Here is a 23,905-nt window from a genome sequence, read left to right as displayed (position 1 = left end):
TATAGCAGTGGCATCTGCTTTATCTGTCATCTTTTTCTGTCTTTCCCTACAATGCTTTTCACTAGTGGTTTAGCTTCTGCTACTCCTTTTGTACGTTCTTCCTAATTTTTTTAATTCTTACCATTTTGGAGTTCTCCCTTCTCTTGGCAAAGGGCCACATTTTCTGCCTGTGATTTTCTCCAGTTATGACTCTTGCAGTTTAATAACATTGCTGCTGAGCTAATCTTGGGGCAGCTGAGTCACTTTCACCTGTGTTTGACAAAGCCTCAATTGAATTCCTCAGCATCGATCTGAGCTTTCTCACAGTATCTTTCCGCAGTTTCATTTTGTGCTGTTTGCCAATGCTGACTACTGCTTGAAGTCACTAATTTGCAGTTTCATTTACAGGTTGGCAATGCCACGATTTTGGTCAGTGGTACCAGTGATAGTTTGGAGTAAGTGTGTCTCAGACAAATGAGTTGAATTTTGTTTTGCCATCTATCGAACATGCAAGTCTACATGAGTAACTACAATGCTTTCAAGAAGAGGCATGAAATCTAACTTAATGACTCTTTGCCAGGAGAACAAAAGAATGGCTTTCTGATTCAGACTCTAGTGTCCTACCTCAGGTCATAGCCTGTGCTTCATTATTAAAGGAGAACACCAGAGAGTGATCCTTCCTGCTCTATCTTCCCAGTTTCCAACAATAAAAATTATGGACTTCCTGCACCAGATATTTCACCAAAACCGCTGTGTTTAAACAGCCAATAATGGAAATATCCTTCATGATTCCTTCTAAACTCTATTTGAATTGATTTATACTTTGGGATCCATGATATTCTTTGCCAATGAGTGACATAAAGCAACTAAAGTTGTATAAAACACCTACTTGGTTTTTTTTAACCACTTGAGAGATCCCTTGAACACCATCTAGTGATATCTTAAGAGGAACCATGAATATTTGTTCACATACCAACATCTCCCTGTCTTACATGATTTTATACTGTATTTCCTGCACTGCCCTTTCCTCTGTCATCTCTTGGTCACCTACAACAAGTGTAGCTCACCTAGCCCCTTGAGATCATAATTTTTAAGAGCTTTTGGTGGTGGACCTTGGAAAAAGTACTCTCATATCCACATGCTCATAATCCACCTTCACAGAGCTATAAATACATTTGTACAGCATAACATTCTCACAAAAGCACTTTCCACACTTATCCATGGACCTAGTAGTTCTAATTTTTATTACCATTTCTATGAATTTGCAAGCATGTAAGCTGGACCTACTGATCTTAGTTCTTGTCACCATTACAGGAAGTCTTTACAAACACAGATGTCACATTTCCTATTTTCCATTCCTCCTCTACTGCTACTAATGTAAGCAGTAGCTTACTCCACAGTAAATAATTCAGCAGTTTTGTAGAGGAGTTCTTTCAGAAGTCTGAAGAGGACTCTTTGGAGGAACCTTTAGAAGTTCTAAAAGAAGAGACTGAAAACTTCAGAGACTTCTAAAGGTTCCTCTAAAGAGAAGCCTGGCTTTTAGAAGCCAGTCATCTGGCTTGCTATAGGCTTTGCCTATTTATTACCATTTATTTTGTCAAGATCTTTCACTCATGGAACCACTTTGGTTGATATTTACCAGGTTTCCCTGTAGATCATTATTATTACATCCTAGGTCAGTAATAAAGATCATGTCAAAATGAAAGTTGTGTTGTCACATTCTGTCAATAACACTTTGGCAGTAATTGTTGAAAACATCTCTGTTCTCTTTGCTATGTTCTTTGGAAGTGGAGCAGTAGATCTTTTACCAATGGTTGATCTTTTAGTAACTGTCTTGGATCTAGCATATATTCTGCACTGTTGATGAAACTAAGCCGATGAGTGACTCTTCCACAGCAGTTTCCATTATAAGTACTGCTTGGTCATAATATGTGCAACCACTATGATCTGAATAGCTGAGATACTTCTTCTCTAAAATACTTCTGATCTGCATCTGCTCTTAGTGATATGTTGATTTTTTTGACACCAAGGTTGTCACTTCCATCACAATCTAAAGGGTCTTTATGGACGTTTATCATTCTTTGTCTGAATTATTATACTCACAATATCACAGTCAAGGTGCTAGGGGTGTTTCTTCCCAAGGTGCTTTCTGTTGGCAGACCTTAAGTTTTCAGGACCTTAGCTTTTTGAAGTTAGTATTTACCAGGAGCCTCCATGAACTACAAGCGTTAAGTAGTGTTTTGCACAGTCACTTTTACCAGGGTGGTAACCTGATCCCATTTGTCTTTCCATTTTACTGAGCTCATTTTACTGATCAACAACTGTACCAAAATGCCACATATCTACTCTTCATTCTTTTCAGCACTGGGGCCTTAATGTAGCATTTTTTATTCTTAACCCCCACCTTTTGCTCTTTTAAAGACTTTGAAGATTGTTCCTTGATATGGTAGCAGTACAATTCTTTCTGTTAAAATGCTAAATTAAAAATGACTTTTTCTAACTATTTGAATATTGTAGTGTCATACGTGGGAGAGAATCCAAAAAATGCTCTTCTCTGACACCCACCCAGCACAACAGAAATGAGCAGTTTAACATGGTAACTTTAATCATAGACAGATATACTAATCTAATTGAGGTTTGTTTCACTAACAGTTGGAAATTCTCAAAATGCAGATATTCTGAATATATTTCAATATCTGTTCTTTTATTTTCATGACTTTCCCCCCTTGGAGGAGAGTACACAGTCAGTAACTAGTTTTCTTCCTTCACTCCAAACTTCTGTCATTATCCAATGTAACCAGCAGTTTTCTTACGTAAATACCCATTGTTCTCAGTATGTTTGCCCTTCATACAGCTTCTCATTTCATGGTATTCACACAAGATCTTTTTCTTTTTAAAATCATGCTGTACCAAGAAGATAAAGAACATAAAAGGAATCCAAGAAAAAACTCAGCTGAATGACATGAAAAGCAATGGAACATCTATTTATCAGTTTCTACTCCTTGAAAACATTGATCATACAGGAAAGGGTTGTTAATCACCATATTACTTTTCTGTCTCATTTTTCCTCACCTTTTCCTTGTGAGAGATACGTTTAGAGCAAAGTCAACTCTTCTAAGGTAGGAAAATTATAATTGAATACATCTCTGTCCAACTGAATGAAATGCAATGTACCAAAGGCATCACTTTTCTTTCCAGAAAAAAGAATGTTTTGGTTTATGTCTGGATCTCACTCCTTCAGATGTCATGATGTCTAATGGTAAGAGGCAATCCGGAAAAAAATGAGCTCAAACTTTTTCATAAAGAGTGAAAAGTTTTTTAGAAACAAGAAAAGATATGTATATGCCTCTTTGGTATTGCTTTGGTATTAAATATTCAGATCCCATCTGGTTCTTTACTCATAGCCTACTTTGGAGAAATGACTAATCATCACAAAAGTAAAAATGCACCTTTCATTACTAGCAGGTTTTGTGAAATACAGGATTTCTGTAGTATGTTTAATAAAGATCTATCTTTTTTTTACTGTAGTGGATACGTATATCAGAACATATGTAAGTGTGCAAGTGCAAGAGTGTATGCAATTTTACACACCTCTGATCTCAAACTATTTATGAGAAAATATGGAAATTTCCTATAAAACAATTGGTATTTCAATGTGGAAAAAAACAATCAAGCCAAATTTGCAACAGCTGCATATGAGATAATCTACTCTGTTCACTTTGTAGGTCTAGAGAGTAAAGTTTTTACTCACAAGGAATGCTTCTTTCATAATGTTGTCTATGACTTTAAAAGCGAGTAACATTACCATGCAGACTAAAACCTCACAAAATTGGAATAAAGTTCTTCTGCTAAGTTACTGTTAAGCAACTAAACAGATGCCTACAACAGACTTCTTCCATAATGAAAAACTTCATAAATATGATTAAGTCTGTAATTTGAATCATTTTATGCAATATCATTAAATACAAATACTCTGTCAGAAACAGAAGAGAAAAAAAAAGAATGTTACTGCTTGTTCTGTGATTTCCTGCCAGGATATTAAAGTCTTTCAAAATGAGCCATGCATTTGTAACACAGACACTGTAGGATTAGGAAGACTGTGGGATCAAGTGTTCCAAAAACCAAAATGGAAATGCTTATCTAGTTATGGAAAGTGGATGAAGCTATTAATTTCAACAATGTAGCATACTGTGTGCACACCTACGTCTCCCAAATGTAAGTAGTGAATATGTGCCAGCTTCAATTCATTATTTTTAGTAAATTGGAAGTTTCAGAGAATATCCTGTGTTTACTGAGGCAACAGTGAGATTCCACAAGTTCTTACATGTTAAAAGATTTTGAGTGAGGTAAAAGCAGAAAGTTCATTAGGTTAGTACACAAAACATATCCGTAGCCTGCATCAGCAATTTACAGACACTCCTTAATATATTCATACTTAGAGAAAAAAAATCTTTAACCATAGAATCAAGTTTAAACTCTCTAGGAACTAGAATTATTTGGAAAGATTTTTCTTTGATATAATTATTTTCCAGCTAGTCTCGTAAATATATTGAAACCAAACATCTTTCCCAGCAGTGGTGAAACAGAAACTTTCAAGATTCCGAGACTATAAATACCCACATGCCTCCTTAGATACCTCCACAATTGGCCAGATTTTCCAAAATTACTTCTAACATAATAGGTTTCCTTGATTTTTGCTGACCATCTATAAATGTAAGGAGATTTCATTGGGAGACACAAACTGCTCAGCGTTTTTTTCAAAAACTACATAAACAATTTAGGTACGTCCACACCTAAAGCAAAGCATTCTGGTTTGGAAATCCCATCCTCTCCTTGAGTTGAGCTCCTTACCCGAGTACTCGACTGTCAAAATGAGAAGCTATACACCTAACATAAATGAGTCTGTACCACACAATGGGCAGGAATATCAGAGTAAAACACATCCGCTTACCTTTGCCTTGCGAAAATGGTAGACTACCAGCATGCTTATGAAGTCCAGCAGCATACAGAGCGTTTGGAATGAGATGATAGCCAGCCGTAAATACTTGTCCTCCTGTGCATAGCAGGGAGTATCATCTGTACAGTAAGAACATCCTTCCCTGCAGGGTAGGCAGGTGTAGACTTCCTCTGACAATTCACCGCCAGAAAAGCGATTTTCTGCATCCTTTCCTGAAAGTATCAGAAGGGTAAGGGGAGACACCTTTAGTTGTATAGGGTGGGCAGTTCATCCATACAGGAGCAAAACAGTCCTCTGCTGACTCCCTTTTCCTCCCTGTTGGCCTCTCTCATTAAGTTACAAAATCTCTTGCCAGGGTTGCTTTTCTCATTTCACCCTCCTTTGTCACATTCAGAAAATGCAGACCAATTTAGACATGAGGGAAAGTGAGCTTATTAAATGCCAAATGCTTTCCCATTGTATTTAAAGTGGGCTAAATCTGCACGGTAAATTCTTTGAAGGAGAATTCTGAACGGGGAAAAAAATTACCTCAAAGATTTGGGAATAAGGAAAGGATTTTACACAGACACATGAACAGACTCATTAACTACTTAATGTTCACAGTACAAGCTCTGATCCTATTTCAGATTATTCCTCAATTTCATAAAGATGCTATCTAGTGAATTAATTAGCTTCAAATTAGATAAACCCCTTCTTAATTAACATTTGTTCAGCATGCTGTTGCATGATTGCACTACTCTGTCCCCAAAGCAAAACCAGTGCACTTACACTAAGTATAATTTTCCATTGTTCACAGAAGCACACCAAGAAACCAGGAAAACCTATTGGCGAGTTAATATTTTGTCCACAAAAACCAATGATTCTTGAGCTGACATCTCATCCATCAAAGTGAACCCACTACAGGGGGATTCCTACTTTTTCTTATCCATTAACACTTGCCCATAACGCCCTGTAACACTGCTTACCCTACAGGCAATTAATGGAATAAAAAGGTGAAAGAAAAAGGGGGCAAAAAAGAATACTGTTAAATAAGAAGGAAAATTGAAGTTGCTGAAATGTTTAATATATGTTTAATAAACATATATAATATGTTTATTAAATGTTAATATATTATGTTGTATATACTAATATAACAAGAAAATGTGGCTGAAGCCAAATCAATGGTGTATCAATGGTGTGTTAAAATGTGCGATAACTTCTCTCACTTTTTACAAGACTAGAGAATTGCTCTAATATCTTTGATCAAAATACTCCTCTGTCAGTGAAAGTAGTAAATCATGCACTGTTTAGTCTTAACTTAAGAGACAGCCTATTCCACTGATGTTGCACATGCATATTGGCTTATGAAACTGTCTTCAGACTTTTAGCTTGAAACATTTGAAGCAGAAGGTTATTTACAAGGGTAATTATTTCTTGCTTTCTCAAATCTATGTACAAATGCGCATGAGCACACATCTGCTGAGAGGCAAAGCCTGGGAAAGGGACAAAGAAGCTGTATATCCAAGTCTGTTTACTTGGCAAGCAGTTCCAGCAATCCTGTGCTTCTCGTCCTCAGTGTAGGATGCTTCACTCCCGCATCCCGCAGTGAGCAAAGAACAGGCTGGTATTTCTCATGAAGACTGTGGATTTCTCTTTGGGGCTTTATTCTAAACAAAGATGTTGGAAACCTGAATATAGCAGAGTAGTGCTGACTCATGCTGGTAGCCAGATTTTCTTAGATACAAGCAGACAGCAAGAAGAGATCTTGTGTCTTTCTGACCCAGTCTGTGGGAGGCAGGAATGGAGATGGAAAATAACCATGCCTGGGCATCCCAAGAAGGTGGAGAACCTCTAAGGAACACTAATCCTGAAGATAACCTAGGACTGGAACTTCTTTTCAGAGCAAACACCCATGGACCTCAGCCCATTATCACTCCAAGAGCTTTGCCAGAAACAGCCTTCTCCATACCTAACATTATATCTCTGTTTTCTAAATTACAGCTAGAGCAATGGACCCTCACTGTCCTGCCAGAGAGAGAAGTCACAGTCTCCCACCTCCCATCTCCATACCCAAATCAAGAGTGCACTACCTACTGTCCAAGTCTTCCACTTCGTTTCCTCAACGTGTGCACTCATGTCAACCTGCTTTTCCACCACACACCTGTTCCTTTATCATTTCTGTAAAGAGTCATCCTTCAACTAGCCCATCTCCAAAAAGACTATTTAATCTCTTTAAAACCTCACGTTTCTGAGCCACACATGAGCCATTTGTTAATATGTTTTTATTGTGGTAACTAAATAAACTATTTTCAGTGTAAAAACTTAACCACTGAAAAAATATCATTTAAAACCTAAAGTTATGAGATTACTTAAGTCGCAAATATTATGTGAATATGCCTTGATAATTTTGCATTGTCCTAAACTTGATATTCTTACTTTATTTCTGAAATACTCAACCTTGCAAGTTGCTGCAAGTACATTATAATCCATTTTATCAAGCATTTTCTTATCTGAGTCATACACAGAAGTTTCTTCATGTGTATGCTCATCACATACTACAGGGATAACAGCCAATAAACAGTTGCATGTTGGAGTAAATATCCCAAGGATATGATTTCATAACACAACAGCAAGCCTTTGCTTAGATGTGTCTGGTGTCATGCTGTCTGCTGTATACAAAGGAAGATCATCGATATGCATCTCCTGCACTGCCAGCTATGACTGATTATCTGGTGAATATCTTTTGACTTCGAGATGATTCTTCATTATAGCTAATATAAGAAAGATCTAAAAAATTGGACCTACTTGAGATTTTACACAATATGATAAAGAGTTATTAGTAATCCCCATATTTTTTTTTTCCTCCTTGCCAAAAAGAAAGAACATTTTTCAGACCCTCTAAAAGAAGTTCTTGGGAAAGAACTGATCATTGTATTTACCACTGACTAGGAGCTTGTTTGTCCACCCACACCCTTGCCCTGACTATATGTCTCAGGGCACTGCTGCCCACTGCATAGTTGAACATTTCTGCCCTTTATGTCTGGCCCTGTCCCCTCACCAAAGTCAATGTAACGTCAGCTCAAACCATAGGCAGTCCAAGCCAAGCATGAAGTTACTGCCTCTTACAGACCACTAGACATTTCACTGTGCCATGCCTTCTCCTATCTCAGCAGCTCTTTTGGATTACATATGCCTCCTCCAGTGAAGAAAATCAGTTTTTCCTCCCCAAAAGATGGCAATAAATTTTAGACACTGGTAAAGTAGATGGACAAGAAGCCAATTCTGCTCCATGTAAGGCAGCCACGGTTTTAGCACTGACACAAATGAGATCGAAGCAAACACTGAAAGACTGTGCTCCAGGAGTTCGAACTGAGGATAAGGAAGGTGTAAAAAAGTACCATCCTCAAGGAAAAAAGAAAAGAAAAAGTAAATAAAATGCAGTAACAAAAAAAAGGATAAAATGGAAGGAGAAAAGAACAAAGAATTGGTGGAAAGCAGGAACAGGGACAGAAACTAATATGAAGTACAATAAGGAAAATGCTTGAGTACTGGAAAAATAAAACAAAAAGCTTAAATGCTTCAGCTGCGTCCCCTCTACTATATTCTTTTCCTAGTTCTTCTCTCTTCTAACCTAGTCTTATTTTTCCGTCTGATCAGCCCATCTGTTTTTGAAATGGTCTCCTGAGGGTAACTCTTCGCCAGCTTTGGTTCTCCTAAGCAGACTTTGCTATGCAAGGGGTGCCTCAGCAGCTGTGACGTTGCCAGCTGAGATCTTTCTGCAACGTAAGAATGGCACCACAGACTGCTAAGTGCCAGGGCAGGGATTGCTACCACCCCAAACAAAATCATCCCAGACCCCAGTCAAAACTCAGCAGATAAACACAGAAAGCACCGTGCATGCTGAGTGCTGAGCAGAACAAATGACTGATTCTGCTCCTGCTCTATAATAGAGTGAATTAGAAACACCACCAGTAGCATCAGAGATGCTGCAGTAACTCAGTGTGTGTGAATGTAACTGGCCCTGCCAGCATCAAAACCTGGTAATCAGCCATGGTCATAATCCTCACCCCAGAAATGGATCACTGAAGTCAGTGACAGCCTTCATACGCGCAAAGATCTGCACATGCGAGTTCTGTTGAAGAACCAAAGGCAAGGGCAGGTGTAAAAAATGGGAATTCTCGTTGAAGTGGAAACCCTTCTTGGGACTTTTTATGTGATCATAGCACCGTTAGAGACAGTAAAGTCCCATATCCAGACAAAAGAGCCACTTCTGGTGCAAGCACCTTTTTGCACAGGGCAGCTTCCACATCCGAACAGCAAGAGCTGAGCAGAATCTCTGCAATATATGGATGATGCATTGCTAAAGAATGAACTTTCAGGTTGAACAAAGCACTGCTGTTCTACTAAGGACCTTCCAATGCAAACCTGATTACCCCGTGAGGCAGAGAACGCAAGTGCTTTGGAGAACGGTGTTACAAAAATGTTAAAATGTATGTAGTCAGCAGTTAGTCTATTCTACCTATACCAATAGTGCTACCTAAAAATGAGCCATTAGGAGAAAGTGCATAATCATGTACTCAAGCACTTACAGGTTAATGCAACTTGCATACATGAAATACATTTTCTTCTAAAATCAATTTCCACCCTCAAAAGAGACTCTGGAAATATGGCAATAACTGTGCCCCACTAGTACCCAGGGTCCTCATTAACTAATGCAGAAAAAATAGAAAGGTTTTACATATTTTGGTACTGACAGTTCTTAAGAACAAACTCAGCCTTGGGAGGGAAATGCTCTTCTACCTGGCTTCCTATGCAGTAAGAGAACAGCCTAATTTTCAGCTGTGCTCCTGACCCCCACACACTTTGGGAACTTGCAACATGTGCAACCCCCCTGGGAGCAGCAACATCACGCTGCTTTAAGTCAGAAAAGCAACCAATTTGCAGAATCTTTCCTACAGAGGACACTGTTTATGCAAAATTCCATCTTGGCATTCAGGGCCCCAGCTGAGTTTGCAGAGGAGGCAGATAAGCAACCTTTTAAGCCTTCCCACCAGCAAACCATGTAGAGTGTCCAACATCCCTGCAAAGCCATTTTATGCAGCTATCTTTCAGACTCAAACCAAAACTTTCATCTGGACCTAAAGCAGAACCTTGCCCCCGCTTAAAACTCTGACACTTGAGGCACAATCTGCAACTGTAGTTAACCATATTTTGCTGTGGTGCAGAATCCCAGTATCATTGAGAAATGCTCCCATTTCAAGACACAACACACTTGATCCAATTTTTCAATCCACACAAGTACAAAACTGGTCATTTTTTCTATCTAACTATCTGCTTACTTACATCTCATCTTGAGACCTGCAAATCTTTCCCGCCTCTTTATTTTCCTCCACTAGGAATACTTTCTAAACGAGTAACATTTTACTTGGTTTCATCTCTTTTATCACTAAACTTCACCAACCTATTTCCACAAAGAGATCTTCAGGTCAGACAGTTTCTGTTAAAACTGCTTGCAGGATTCGTGTCTAGAATTCCTGTATTGGCATCATTTTGAACCTCCAAATGCATATTACAGCCGTTTTAACCATGTCATCTTTTCCTTTTTTCTTTTTACAGAATGCAGCTGGGTGACTGGGCTAAGTTCCCTTGAACCACTGGTTTTTCTCCCCTTACTTCACAGTCATTTCCAGTCTCACACTAGCTGTCTCACTGTTCACTTTTTCAAATCACCTACAGAGCTTGGCAGATTGGATAAATTAAAGCAGTTCTTTATTACTGACTGTTTCAAAAGTCATGTTTATGTTAGCTCACAGTAACACGTGCTCAAATCAAAGTGGTCCCAGAACATTTAATTACACACCCTAAAATATCAGCATATGCAAACACTTTCATGAGACAGATTTCACTCTGTTAGCAATTCAGAATCTAAATATCCAACCTAAGGTAGATATATAGTTAGCTATAGCTTCTATAGTAAATGGAGAAAAAAGGTTATTTGCCTGAAGAGTTACTTTTCCCATCTAAAGACAAATTCTGCCTTTGTAAAGCTGCAGAATTACGCACCAGGGGAGCCACGCTGTTGATGCTGAATGCAGTTGAAACCTAGGTGACTAATACATACCAAGCATATAGATTTTAGACAGCTGATATGAGATATATGAATCTCATCCTTAATGATCAATGCTGTTATGATCTCTAGCCACATTATTTTTGTGTGTTCTGTGGCATTTGGTATGGCAAAAATCTAAGAATGCTTATTCCTATATGTTCATTCAAGGAGTTAAATACCAACTCCACTGTAACTCACCGCACTGCAGGAGCAACTAAACATCATCCTTACTCTATCAAAAGATTCACACAGCCCAGAGAAAAAGCACTACCACAAGGCTGCCTTCTGTGACACTCCGAAATATGAAAAGAGAAGGGAAACAAATACTCACCAGGTAAACTGTTGAACAAACACACGGTGCTATTTATGCTACATATATATACTGGAGACAAAATATCTCTCTCTCTCATATATATATATATATATATATATGAGATATACTGAGTTAGGGCTAAGATATCTTGGCCAATCTATATGCAAACCAGATTGAAACAATAAAAAACAGGTCAACCCATGACACAGGTCAAAGGATTTAATATCTGGAACTCAGGGCTGTGAACAAATAGGGAATTCTAAAGCTTTCCTGGTACTAAAAGTTACTCGCCTTTCATCTATAATCCCCATCACTTTTTATGTAAGAAAGCAGAGCTCAAGAGTAACTAGTATAGGAAGGAACTTGGAAGCTGTATTTGCAGCTCTGTAGCATGGGGGCATGCTTTTACAAGTACCATGTCGTGTAATCCTGCACATGATTTACCAGTACAAAACACCTGAATCTGTATTGTGAGTATCACAGAGGTGCACGTGAAGCGTTGAATACTACTAGAAGTATTTTTATAGTGAAACAGGAACAGCTATGTTCACACAAGGCAGGAAATAATACACGCAGTCCTGGACCAAGCTTGGTGAAAGCTACTCATTGTGATTCCCATCTCATACAAACTGCTCCCGCAGCAGGGAGCTGACAACATGAACCTTTGGCTAAAGGATGGTGCAAAAAAGCTGGGGATGGTGTTTACTCGAAAGTAGGAGGCAGAGAAGGATGCCCTGTTACACCTTCAAGCAACAGCTTTACACCTGTGACTGCAGTATGAGCTCTATTAGTATAACTGCAACAATTTTGGCACAAAATCTGCGCAGAGATTATGCTTTGGTCATATGATGAAAGTAATAGACATCAGCTCTGGGCATGCAGTTTATATATTTTCCCTGCTGAGTATCAACAGAGTTCTGTTTCCCTTACTGTGAGCAACACAGTCTGAGTACCATACATTATGTGTTCTGGGCAAGTGTAGGCTATATGTCATCCATATCATACAGCCAACCAGACTCAGCAGCCTGACCGATCTCTAATTCCTCATCAGCAAGTATTAGAGTTTGGATGCTCCTTTGGATTATCCTTTGCAAATGAAGTAAAATGAAAACAATTAAAGCCTGCACGAAGCCAGAGGCTAGGGCATTCTAGTTTGCCCTGACCAAAGAGAAAATTACTAGATTAATTCCCTCAATGCTTATACTTGAGCACAGATGCCAGAAATCTCTAATTCCCCATAGCAAGACTTCTTTTCATGTTTTTAAATTTATTTACAAATCAAATATTCTTCAAGCGGGTATGTTTTACAGGATCCTCACGAGTATCGTGAATGACAAACCAAAGGGCTAGAACTCCTTAAGTGATTATATAATCTGAGAGTTGCAGACCACTGGGATTTTACTGTATAACCCTGATGAGGATAAAAAGGAGCCCTGCATTATTAATTCTAGCTCTGTTTTCTTTTTTCTTTTTTTTTAAACTCAAGCAAAGGCACTTACTCTGAAAGCTGTCCACTGAGAAGATGTTGGGATGATAGAATCCAGCCTTGCAAATACATTTGTAGGCTCCGAGCACAAATCCAAGGCCTTTAATTGGCATGCACTGTAAGAAAGGAAAAAAGAAAAGTCATGCAGATGATCATACAACTGCATACTCAGATGTACATTCAAGCATAAAAACATTACAAGATACTGTCAGCAGACTTGTAAGAATAAATAGGCACCCCTTCCAGTCTGACAGTATTTTCTCAGCAACTTCTCCCATAATCATATACCACTCCAACATTTTTTCTTGTTGTTCATCACCAACAAACAGCAAAGACAGTTATAATCAAGCCTGTCGCACTGACAAACCAACCAAGGGCCAAATTTGACTCCTGTACTTTGGCTCTAGGTGGGACATCAGACAGCTGTGGTTTTTCCTGCAGTTTCCAGCACTTTTCCCCAGCATAGCAGGTGGGTTTCAAATGGCTGGAGCTCACGCCATGTGAGGAAGAATGGGGACACCTGCAGCCAAGCCACCGACCTTCTGCAGGCAGCACGTGCTGGTGCTGGTGCCCCCGCCACAATGGCAACCATAGCGGCGTGGAGACTGACCCAGTCAAAAAAAAGCCAATAACTGGTTAAAGAAAATGGCTGCAGACCTAAATCTGACCCAGGTGGAAGAGAGCAAACCAACAACACAGGAGCCCCATACTTCTAAGCTCTCTTGTCCCTTTTCGAGGAAGTAATACGTGAAACAAGTTTTTTTTTAACTCAACTTCACTTTTGCTTAATTTTGACACTGGGACAACCACAGCAAGTTTATTACAGTGACAGAACATCTACTGTCAGACCATTTCCGTACAACAAACAGACTCTGCCTAGTACAGAAGGGAGAAACAGTTCAGCAACATAAAGGTAGAAACACTGGTAAAATTATTTTCCTTCAGTATAGCTTACTTCACTTTATCAGATCAAAGTAGGCTACTGAACTAGATGCTCTTCCCATCAGTATAGGTGTACATATAGCACAGGTGCACCTATACCAACATGCCCCCACAAATAGGAACTAGACACTAGCACTTCCTCAGTGAGCAATTGAATGATTTAACTAAAACACCCTCTGTTCTCTCACTTCCTTACATTTCACTTTGTGACTGTCTGTGACTTCAGAATATACTTCAATCTCTAACTGCCTGTGACTGGGAGGAAGATACAGAGGACCAGGTTTAGTAAAAAAGATCTGAGTTTCAAAAATCAAATGCACACCAAGAGAGGACAGTCTGCACTGGCACTTAAGAAAAACTCAATTTTTTTACCTCAAATTTCAGCTTTGTGACATAATTCTGCCTGATGTTGGGAAAGCCACTTTGCTTTTCTTTGCCTCAGTTCCCCAGAGGGCATTGTCTTTTCTTGCACCCTTTGCCAATCTGATGTCTGTGCACGCAGTGCGGGCCTGTGGCTGCCATTGGAAAACAACTAATAAGCAAGAAACTGGCATGCAAAAACACTGAAAATTCATCCAGCCTTTGTATAAACATGAAAGGAAGAAAAAATGGAAAAATGGGAAGAGAAGACACAAATCATTTTTCTTCACACTTCATCTTCACCCTACAGAAATGTGACTGTTTACAGGGTGGAGGACAGGAGAAATCCAAGTGGGATGAGCGTGTGTGCAAGTCCAATGACAGCAAAACCTCTTTAACCAAGCGCAAAAAAGTAGTTAAAAGTAGTAAAAAGAATTTTTATGGGGAAAATTCTGTTCTGCCTTTCTGGCTTCTTGCTTTGTAACAGGAAGGTACATGCTGCTATAGAGACTGCATTTTCTTTTTGAAGGCAAGGAAGAAAAGAAGTAGCTTCTACTGTATTCTGTGAACACTGCAGCACCCCTAGTACCATATCCATAATCCATTCCCACTGAACAAATTCTTCACATAAAATGTGTCACAGGCTTATGAATCTGTTCTGCATTAAAATAATGCTTTACTGATGATCCTTTCACACACATCCAATACTCATTCACACCAAATAAAAGTCTGTAACTTTTATTTTATTGTCGCTGACCAGTCTAGAAGTTGAAAATGAACATAATATTTCAAATGCTGTTATCTTTCCTTGGTCTAGGATATTATCATTGTTTCCAGCCTTTGGCAGATGTAATGCACCTTAAAATGCACCTTAAAAACCATTGGTCAAATTCTGTTTTTTGCAGTCCACATAATCCCATGCAAAGGTATCATAGGGATCAGAATATCAGTCTGTTGAAAGAAGGGATGGAGAGAAGGAGAGAAAGCAGCATAGATCCCTCTAGATGTAGCCTCAAACTCTGAAATTCCACTGTGCTCAACATTGCATGGAAACAGAACTATTTACAGCCTGACTTTTTTAAAGAAATTGCAGCAGCTAGGCAGGGAAGAACACTAAATATCATGTGGCCAAAAATGGGGAAAATACTTTTCCTGGAAAGCAAAAATTCCCCTCTTTCTACAAATAATTTAACAGTTAATATTCTATTAACCGATGGTGGTAAATATTACGGTGAAAAGGGTAATAAATAAACTAAGAGTTTGCTGGTGTACAGAAGGAGTTTAGCAAACAAAGTCCAGATTTGTTTAATCAGGGTTCTTTTGTCAGATACAGAGGCTTTTCCTGGCTGTCTGTGGGTGAATCCACACAATACACAGCACGCACATGCAAGCAACTTTTGTCCTTGCGCTGGCAAGTGGCACCCTGGTTCCAGCGACCCCCATGGCAGACCAGAGCCCGAGCCCTGCAAAGCTGTACTAGCTCAGCCAGGGCAGCCCACGGTTACTGGTCATGGGCTTCAGGCCGCCAGGAGCTCAGAGACTGAGCAACCCACAACAGACTGGGTAGACACAGTCAGTAAAATATTAATCTGTTGCTAAGTTACTTAAGATTTGATCCATATAGAACTCAGCACCAAAAAAAGCAGATGTGTGAAAAATATCCACCTCCACATAAGCAAAAAAAGGAAGCATAAAACTGACCTGGTTTCAGATTTCATTATAAACGTGAAAGCAAAGCTCTGGGAATAAAAACACCGTATTTTTTTCTTCATCATTGGCCATCAGCTTTTTAAAAATCGTGCTTTATTTAATTCATAAGAGCAGCTACATTAGGTTAGACCAGAAGCTCCACTGAGGCTTGAATCACATCTCTTATGAGCCCAGCAGCCAGTGTTGAGGCAAACAGTGAAAGATGCAGGGTGGCTATGGAGTGAACCTTCCTCTGATATGCCCTTCAGGACATCACACTCCTAAATGGAATTTGCATTGCTTTAACCTCCAGCCATTAGTTCCTATAGATGGCTTGGTTACAATTCAGATCAGCTTTATCATAATATTTGCTAAAAGGAGAATAATAGGCATCTGTACAATTCACACAGCACATTTATTCCTGCTGTCTGTTCCCTGGTTTGCAAGTTTATATTTTAAGCTTTCAGTATTTGTATAATGTAACGACGCCCAGATTTAACATGGTATGCTTTAAATTACACAGTCGTCAGGAGGAAAAAAAAAGATAATCAGTGAATATTTATCTTGAAATGATTTATAAATAAATAGCTCCTGAATCAACACAGACACAACAGCTAAACCAGTTTAAAAAAGGTTGTATTGGTTTAATTTTATGCTGCTTGCTGTAAAGGACAAAGCTGGAAAAATCTAACGCGATAAAGAATATATCTGTTGGAAAGAAAATAAATCCTTCAAATAACCTGTGCTTTGGAAGCCTAAGCCAAATCTTCTGGCATAAGAGAGGGAAAGCCCTTCATCAGATCTAATTAGGAAGAAACGAAGCGACAAAGTATTCATCAGATACACAAAGCAGGTGTGACAGCCACAGCAGAAAATAGAAGGGGAGAACAGGGCAAAAAGAAACTAGTAGTTTAAGAGAAGGCATGTGGCATCATGTCCTACATGTAATTTAGAAACTTAGATAAACCACCAAATAAATCTGTCCTGTGGCATTCCGGAGCAGAGGGGTTAAAACAGTGATTTTAGAATTTAAAAAAAAAAAAAGAAGACTAAAAATGCAGCCAGCCTTGACTTGGATATTTCAAGTTTTTCAAAGATCAGCTTTCAAAATCTGTATTTCCACACATGCATACAGCAATGAGGACGTCTCCCTTTTCTAATGTCGACTCCTTGTTCAAAGGATGGAATGAGAGCAAAGTCATGATAGAAAAAGCTTAACAGGAATAATACAAATAAGCCCACATTTCTTCACTCTGGTTAGGGGCAGCACATACGGAATTTCTAGAAAATGCTACGTATGTAAAAGTCATTTTGTGCCTGGCACGTGATGGCAGCTGGAGCAGGTTGGTGTCCTGCGAGACCCCATGAGCTCCCTTCTGATCCTGTTTATCATGTTGTCAAGCAGGCTCACTCATAAAAATAAATGAAAGAAGATAAAAATCAGAGTAAAATTCTGCCTGCCAAAGTCGGTGACAGCTCTGTCATTGGACAGGCTTTGCCCATTATATTTTCTCACTTCATTTACCCTTCAGTAGCAGAGTTTTGCGTTAAAATGTGCTTGCAGCCTGCTCAGAAGTGAAGAGTGAGCACATTCACGCATCCAAAGGCCTGGTGCATCACCCGGGAGCCCGCTGCTTGCCTCCGGACAGCTCGGGAGGCAGCCAGCCTGCCAAAAGGACAGGACAGGGCTGGCCACTCCATCATTTGTACCACAGGGTTACTTGGTAGGCCCCCGTAGCTTTTCTCCCCCTTCTGAGTGCATCAGTGGAGTTAATTATTTTTTAAATTCAAGTCTAAAAATGTATTTTCCAACAACAAAGTACTTAAAATGACACCGAATTGTTTAAATTCTGATTCAGACAAAGCACAACAATAGCTGATCTGATTCAGCTTAGAGCAAAGGTAGCTGTCAGGACAATATTTGTCTCAATAGTTTGAAGCTTTGCTAGAAACTCCACACTGCTTTTTGATGTGATTTTTCATTATTCTTGTCTTGTTAAGCCATGGGACCAGAGTAAATACTGATGGTAAGGAGTCTCAGCTCATTCACACAGATAATTACAAATGCCATGTGATTGTTAAAGTTAAAATGTCTGATTTTTTATTAATCTTTTTATTATCTCTGTCAAAATAGTCAGAAAATGAAACAAGTTATTCAAGTTATGGTTTTATGTTAGGATACTTTTGTTACTACTGTCAAACCACAAACAGAAAAGTTAATCTCAAATCATCCCCAGTTCGAGCAGGAAGGCATTCACTAAATGTAAGAGACTGCAGAGTCTTTAACTTCTAATTAACCCCTTTTGCAATGTGAATCAGTTCAGTCACCCAGCTGTATGTCTGAGGAACCCTGTTCTGTTTTGATTCTCCGTCACTCCCAAGATGCCAATGTTATCAGCCCATTACTGGACAAACGTGACAAAAATTCAAGTGCTAGTGGGAAAAAAAAAATAGTGGAAATGGAGCATTTTGCAAAGAAATGGAAGAGAGGAGATCAGAAATATATACAGATCATGGTACTTGCTTAGAAGACAGTGAGAGGGAAAAAAAGGTGAATTTTGCAGTGTGTGAAAGCAGGTTACTTGGCGGGGGGATGAGCGGCAGAAAACTCATCATCAGCTGTAGTCACGCATATGGAGAACACAAGGTCAGCTTACAAACTATGCTTCCGACAGTCGAGATCCTTTACAGAAGGATGAAAGCACAACAATTATAGCAATTTTCAGAGGCTGGGTAGCTTGGACACTCAAAGGTTCTCAGCAACGACAGTGTTTAAGACTTTTTTTTCTTTACTGCTGAAAATACCTGTGCAGGCTACAATCAGGCTACTTAAAAAAAAAAAAAAAAAAGAAAAGAAAAAGAAAAACATCTCTTTAATATGACAGATTGGAATTGTTATTGGTAACCTGAATATCATTTTAGAACACATCAAACTCCGCTTCTGATTAATGTGCTAAACAACAATATTACAATTTCTCCTCTCTTAGAAAACCGTGCAGCAATTACAGGGGAACCTGTTAACACACACCAAAGGGACTGATAATTTTATAGCCATTAAATAACGCAGTGTGATTAATTTGAAGGCACTTTCTCAGGGCCAGATTTCCTTGGCTTTGAGGATAAATTAAAGACATTTTTTACTATTAGCACAGGTTAAACTGTATTAAGAGCAAAGTCTAATTCACTTCCTTAGTGTCTTACCTACATTAGAGAGAATTCTCTTCATACTTAATCTCTACGCCTTTTCTCCTATCACTAGGATAATTTTGTGCTTTACTCATGGGCAATACTGGAAATACCAAACATTATCTGCAGAAGACCTTCCAGAAGCTGTCAAGGAATATGCCAAAATACACAGAGGTCCTTTACCTCCGGACGTCTGGTTCTGCCAACTACTTCTGCATTCATCTGTGACTTGGTAGCAAGTGTTGCAAAAGTTTGCCTGGAAGATGGGCCACACAGTAAGATGGGGGATTAAGAAAGCTTGCCAAACACTGCAAGAATGTGAGGCATTGCCAAAAACATTCGATGGGGGAAAAGCTGGATCTATTCTTGATCGCCAGGAAAGGTGCAGTTCTGAGTAGTGGAGTACTTGTTCTCACCTGTTCATGTTTCCCTGAATTATTAACAAACTAGCAGAATTTTACAATGTTTTAAAAAATTTAAAAAAACTCAGTTTTGTATTACTTATTGAAGTTATTTTTTTTTTACCAGATTTTCACAGTTGGCCTACCTCTGCCAATAAATGCAATTATCTGCACTGTGACAATACAAATGACTTTCATTCTGAAATCCATTTTTCACTTTTATAAACTTTATTAAAAATATTTATTTACAATACTAAGAACACTATTCACATTTTCTTCTAAAGGCCAATAGGAAATGCCAGAAGAGCCAGTCCAAGCCAGTAACTCATCAAGAGAATTGTGGAGTTTAAGCAAAGAAAACTCATTCAGAATAGGAAAGAGTAACAGAAGGTGCACAGGAATTTCACAGCTCATCTCACGGAAGGGCATGGCCAAACATCTTGTAACTGCTCCCTTCTTTAGAAAGAGCCTGACTGTTAAAGCACCACCAGCATGGATAGCCTGCTGGCCCTGCTATTTGGAAAGGGAGAAAATTTCCTATAGTTCACCCAAAAGCTAACAAATAGCCACTATAATCAATGGGTAACTTAGATGCATGATGCAAAGATGGGAATAAAATGGTGGAAAAGAGTGCACAAAATTTTAATAAGCTAACATGGACAACATTGCTAAACCAACATTTTCTAGTCAGCTGCTCTACTTGTCATTTCTATTGCATTTCCCAGCAACCATTAATGCAATGACTTCTTGACTCTTAAACATTATTTTTAGGCTGATTCCACACACCAACTAGACATACGTGATCACACAGGAAAAGGTGTGTAACAGTTTGTGTCTGTTTTCCCAACCCACAGTAACTCTTTGGACCTACTGTCTGGTTCCAGACAGTGCAGTAGAGGTGAGAAACTTGATAAGTTCCCACAAGCTTCATGAAAATAATAGAGAAGAGATACCTTAGCAGTGTCCCTGCTGAGGGAGAGACTATATCATGAGGACATACCTTTTATTAGACATTAGAGAATGCTCTTTGCAATGCCACAGTCACAAGAAAAGCTTTAGCTGGCACTGGTGCTTTCTTAGATGTCAGCTAACAGCATAAGAAAATGCATTAGGAAACCAGACTACAATAATCTGATGTTCCTGTTCCTTGGCATTCAGTCCATCTTTAGGACAAGTTGGCCCATTTTTCCAGAGGTTTTTACTACTCAGGACTGCCAGGAGTCTTGAGTTGAGTCCAACTATGCGAAGTTGGATAAATGATGCTCCTAGTCACAAAATCATTTCTTACTGAAATTCTACTTGAGTATTTTGTGTGAAACAAGATTGAGAAGATGGCTGCATAAAGGATCTGAATTTTAATATCTTTGCTCAATTTTGCAGTATCCTTTCATTTTATATTAGTGCAAAATTAGACTGCAACTGAAGGAAAACACCCACCTCACTGGTACTTGAATGAAGACACAGCATCTTTTATCACAAAACAGAGTCTGACATGGTCAATTAAATGAGTCTTTTCTGTTAACTTGGCGGTCGTTAGCAAAACAAAACTCTCAGCTAGGTTCTGTCCATCAGCAGCATGCATTTTAAAAGCGTATTTCTTTCATTCAGGAAGAAAGTCCTGCAGCAGAGTGACTGCTCTGTCCACAGCTTGATCAATATCCTTATATTAATTTTGCTTTATTCTGGATTGTAGCCTCTACAGTTTGACAATGTGTCAACTTACCAAGAAAGTTAATCTTGCTTACAAGATAGTATCAGAACTAGAGTTTTTCTACTTGTCAAACATACCTCCATCTTCCAGCCACAAGTCTCCCATCCTCAAGGTTGGGATGACCCTCAGAACACAGAAGTTTGGAGCACAGTTTGTAGGTTTAACCTATGAACTGAGCTCTGTTAAACTACAGATTCTTCCTGATTACTTTCAATCTCATCACCCGGCTTCTTTCACAATTTCATCTATCAAAGAAAACAATGATTTTGTGACAAAGCCATCATTCCTCCTCTTGCCCAAGAACACTGCAGACCATGGTCTGTCAGACTGCTGTTCAAGCAGCATCATAAGGGTCATATCACAGTCAGAAGAAGCACTATATTATTGCTGTCAAAAAAAATTCCTCCCGAACTCTCATTAGTTGACAGTACCAGCTTCACACTGATCTTCACAGCCTGGAGCTGTATACTTACTCATTATAAGGCACAAGTCCCACAGAGGTGCTGCATGTCCCGCTAGCACCATGAATATACAGGACCCACTATTTGCCAGCTATTTGCTAGCTCGTTCAGCCTCTTCTTTACACCAGGCAAGCACAAGGGTTTTAAAAAATGCCTTTGGGCAAGACATACAGTTATACTTTTGGGTAACAAATCAGAAACAAAAGGTTATAACTAAAACTAATATGAAACAGCAATATACTTATTAAATTAATATCTGTCTAGTTGCCTACTGCTTCTCATCCAGGACACCAAGGAGAGATCAGCCATGAGAGTACACCATGAAATCCTGTTTTTTTGCTCTGAATGCTTGCTTTCTTCTTGCAACCTTTATCAGCTTTGAGGAAAAATGCCCTAATTTTCAGTAGTAACTGTCCTATAGGTAAGCCCTCACTTCTAGGTCTAAGGCTAGCCAGAGGGCTGGCAATCCAGCTCCCTATATGTAGCCACCATATTCTAGACAGACACCTTGAAAATCTTTCCTCTGTTCTTCTGCTTCCCTTATCTCAAATCTAGATTCTTACCTTTTATCCAAAGCCAGTGTAGCCTTGATGACTCATATCTCACTCCTCCATTGCCTTCTGGAGCTGGAGGGTTTGACCATGAATTTAAATTCCTTGGAAGGCTCTCTCTCTAAATGACTGCTTTTGATACTTAATGATGCTTCTCTCTGCCCTTCATCATTTTTCCCTCAGGTTTGCACTTAATCCAACAAGGCTATTCCTGTGCCCTGGTGATTAAAAGCCACTTTTCCCTGTTCAGCCCGACTGCCACTTCCTGCCCAAGCTGAGCTCCTCCTTTATACAAAGCTACAGTCAGCCTCCATTTAACATTACAAAAGCCACCCACTAAAAAAATGTTCTCTGAAGCTCATGGTATAACACCAGCTTTGATACAGACCTATAAGAAGCATTCTTATTTTAAGGGACTGAGAATAAACTATTTTGCCTAGACATGTATATGAAAGCAAATATTCCCTTGTCCTGTCTCCAACACGGAGTCCCTCTATTACTGAGTCCTCTTGTATCCACAGAAATTTTAGGTGGGTGTCTGCTGGAGCATATCGCCCATAGCTTAACAGGTCCCAGAGCCCTGCTGGGGCTTCGGGCCAGTGTTATGCCAGGGACCTCCACAGAGGAGCCCAGACTCACAAGTGTGTCAAGGTGGCTTAAAGTCTTGGTAGTAGCCCTCCTCCATTGTGAGAGCTCCAAGCAGGACAGCTTTCTTCTTGTATAAATCTGAAGTATAACTAATCTTTACTACAGAAGTTTAGCCACATTTAATTAATCCTCCAAGATGTATAACAATACACACACCAAAATTAAGGTGAAGTTCAAATCTAAGCTGGAAGAAGGAAATACACTTCTAGGTTTAATTTGTTCAGTGCTCTGCTTGCCCTCAGTGCAGCAATGCACCGTTTTTGAGCCAAGGTCCCAAACCGGCACACGGCTTAACCAATTCTAAAATGAGTTCCCTGCTAACCCCAATGGCAGATGGCAACACCAGAGAGATACAAGAAAGATGACATTGTTCCAGCTTGCAGCGGGAAGCCAAAGCAAAGCATCAAACAAATCTCTGGAACCAGAAACTCTGGAACTTGTACTCCTTCTCCTGGCAGGGTAACTACTGATAACACTATTTGAAAAGCATGCAACTGCAAATTCGGGAGCCAGTTTCCTAGGGATCATTAAGAATGTCAGAAAATTCAGCAAGTTTACTTGCACTGTAGTTATTGCTTCCTCAAGTACTTGCGAGTATACAGTGGCAAAAGGATAACACTAAAACATGGGAATCAAAGTGGCCTTCAGGCAGTAAGGTACCTATTAGCCACCAGTTCTATTTAATGGACTTGCATGAAAACAGGGCCTATTGAATAACAAGTACCATGGTATATCCACCAGAGCGAAAGCAAGCTGGAGTTTTCTCTCTATTATTCAGCAGCTGCCAGGAGCTGGTTCACAAAGCATGATGGACTGGATCTTTTCTGACATCGTTAAAATTAAAAAGGAAATTGTTTTCTATTATTAATTATAGAAATGTACCTCTTGGTCTCAGAGCTCTCAGAAATGGTGAAACAGCATCTGGTAGCAGTACACTGTAGACAAACAAACCTCAGCAGACAATAAGATGCTTGGAAGAGTTTGCCTCAGACTCAGCAAAATGTCAATTTTACTTTCCACCTGGCAGAGCAAACCCATTTTATTGGAAGCTGCTACAGCAATAGCACCAAAGACCTCCTAGCCTTAATGTGACACTTGCATGTACACACAAAAGCCCACCCTCACTCTGTATC

The 23,905-nt window shown here is 39.3% G+C and overlaps 1 protein-coding gene across 2 annotated transcripts in view; it reads right to left on the bottom strand.

Annotated features, from left to right (window-relative positions):
* The window catches only part of GPR158 (G protein-coupled receptor 158), a 211,747-nt gene that overhangs the window by 105,947 nt on the left and 81,895 nt on the right, over positions 1-23,905 (bottom strand). For both annotated transcript variants that reach the window (XM_030009953.2, XM_030009954.2), the window contains exons 3-4: positions 12,837-12,939; positions 4,931-5,148 (exon numbers count right to left, since the gene is read on the bottom strand). In XM_030009953.2, the coding sequence (XP_029865813.1) occupies positions 4,931-5,148; positions 12,837-12,939 (321 nt within the window). The remainder of the gene's footprint in view (positions 1-4,930; positions 5,149-12,836; positions 12,940-23,905) is intronic.

Source organism: Aquila chrysaetos, chromosome 3 (genome assembly GCF_900496995.4).
Source record: "Aquila chrysaetos chrysaetos chromosome 3, bAquChr1.4, whole genome shotgun sequence".
Lineage (NCBI taxonomy): Eukaryota > Metazoa > Chordata > Aves > Accipitriformes > Accipitridae > Aquila > Aquila chrysaetos.
Note: the sequence above shows the minus strand (reverse complement) of the source record. Positions and strands in the feature narration are given on the sequence as shown.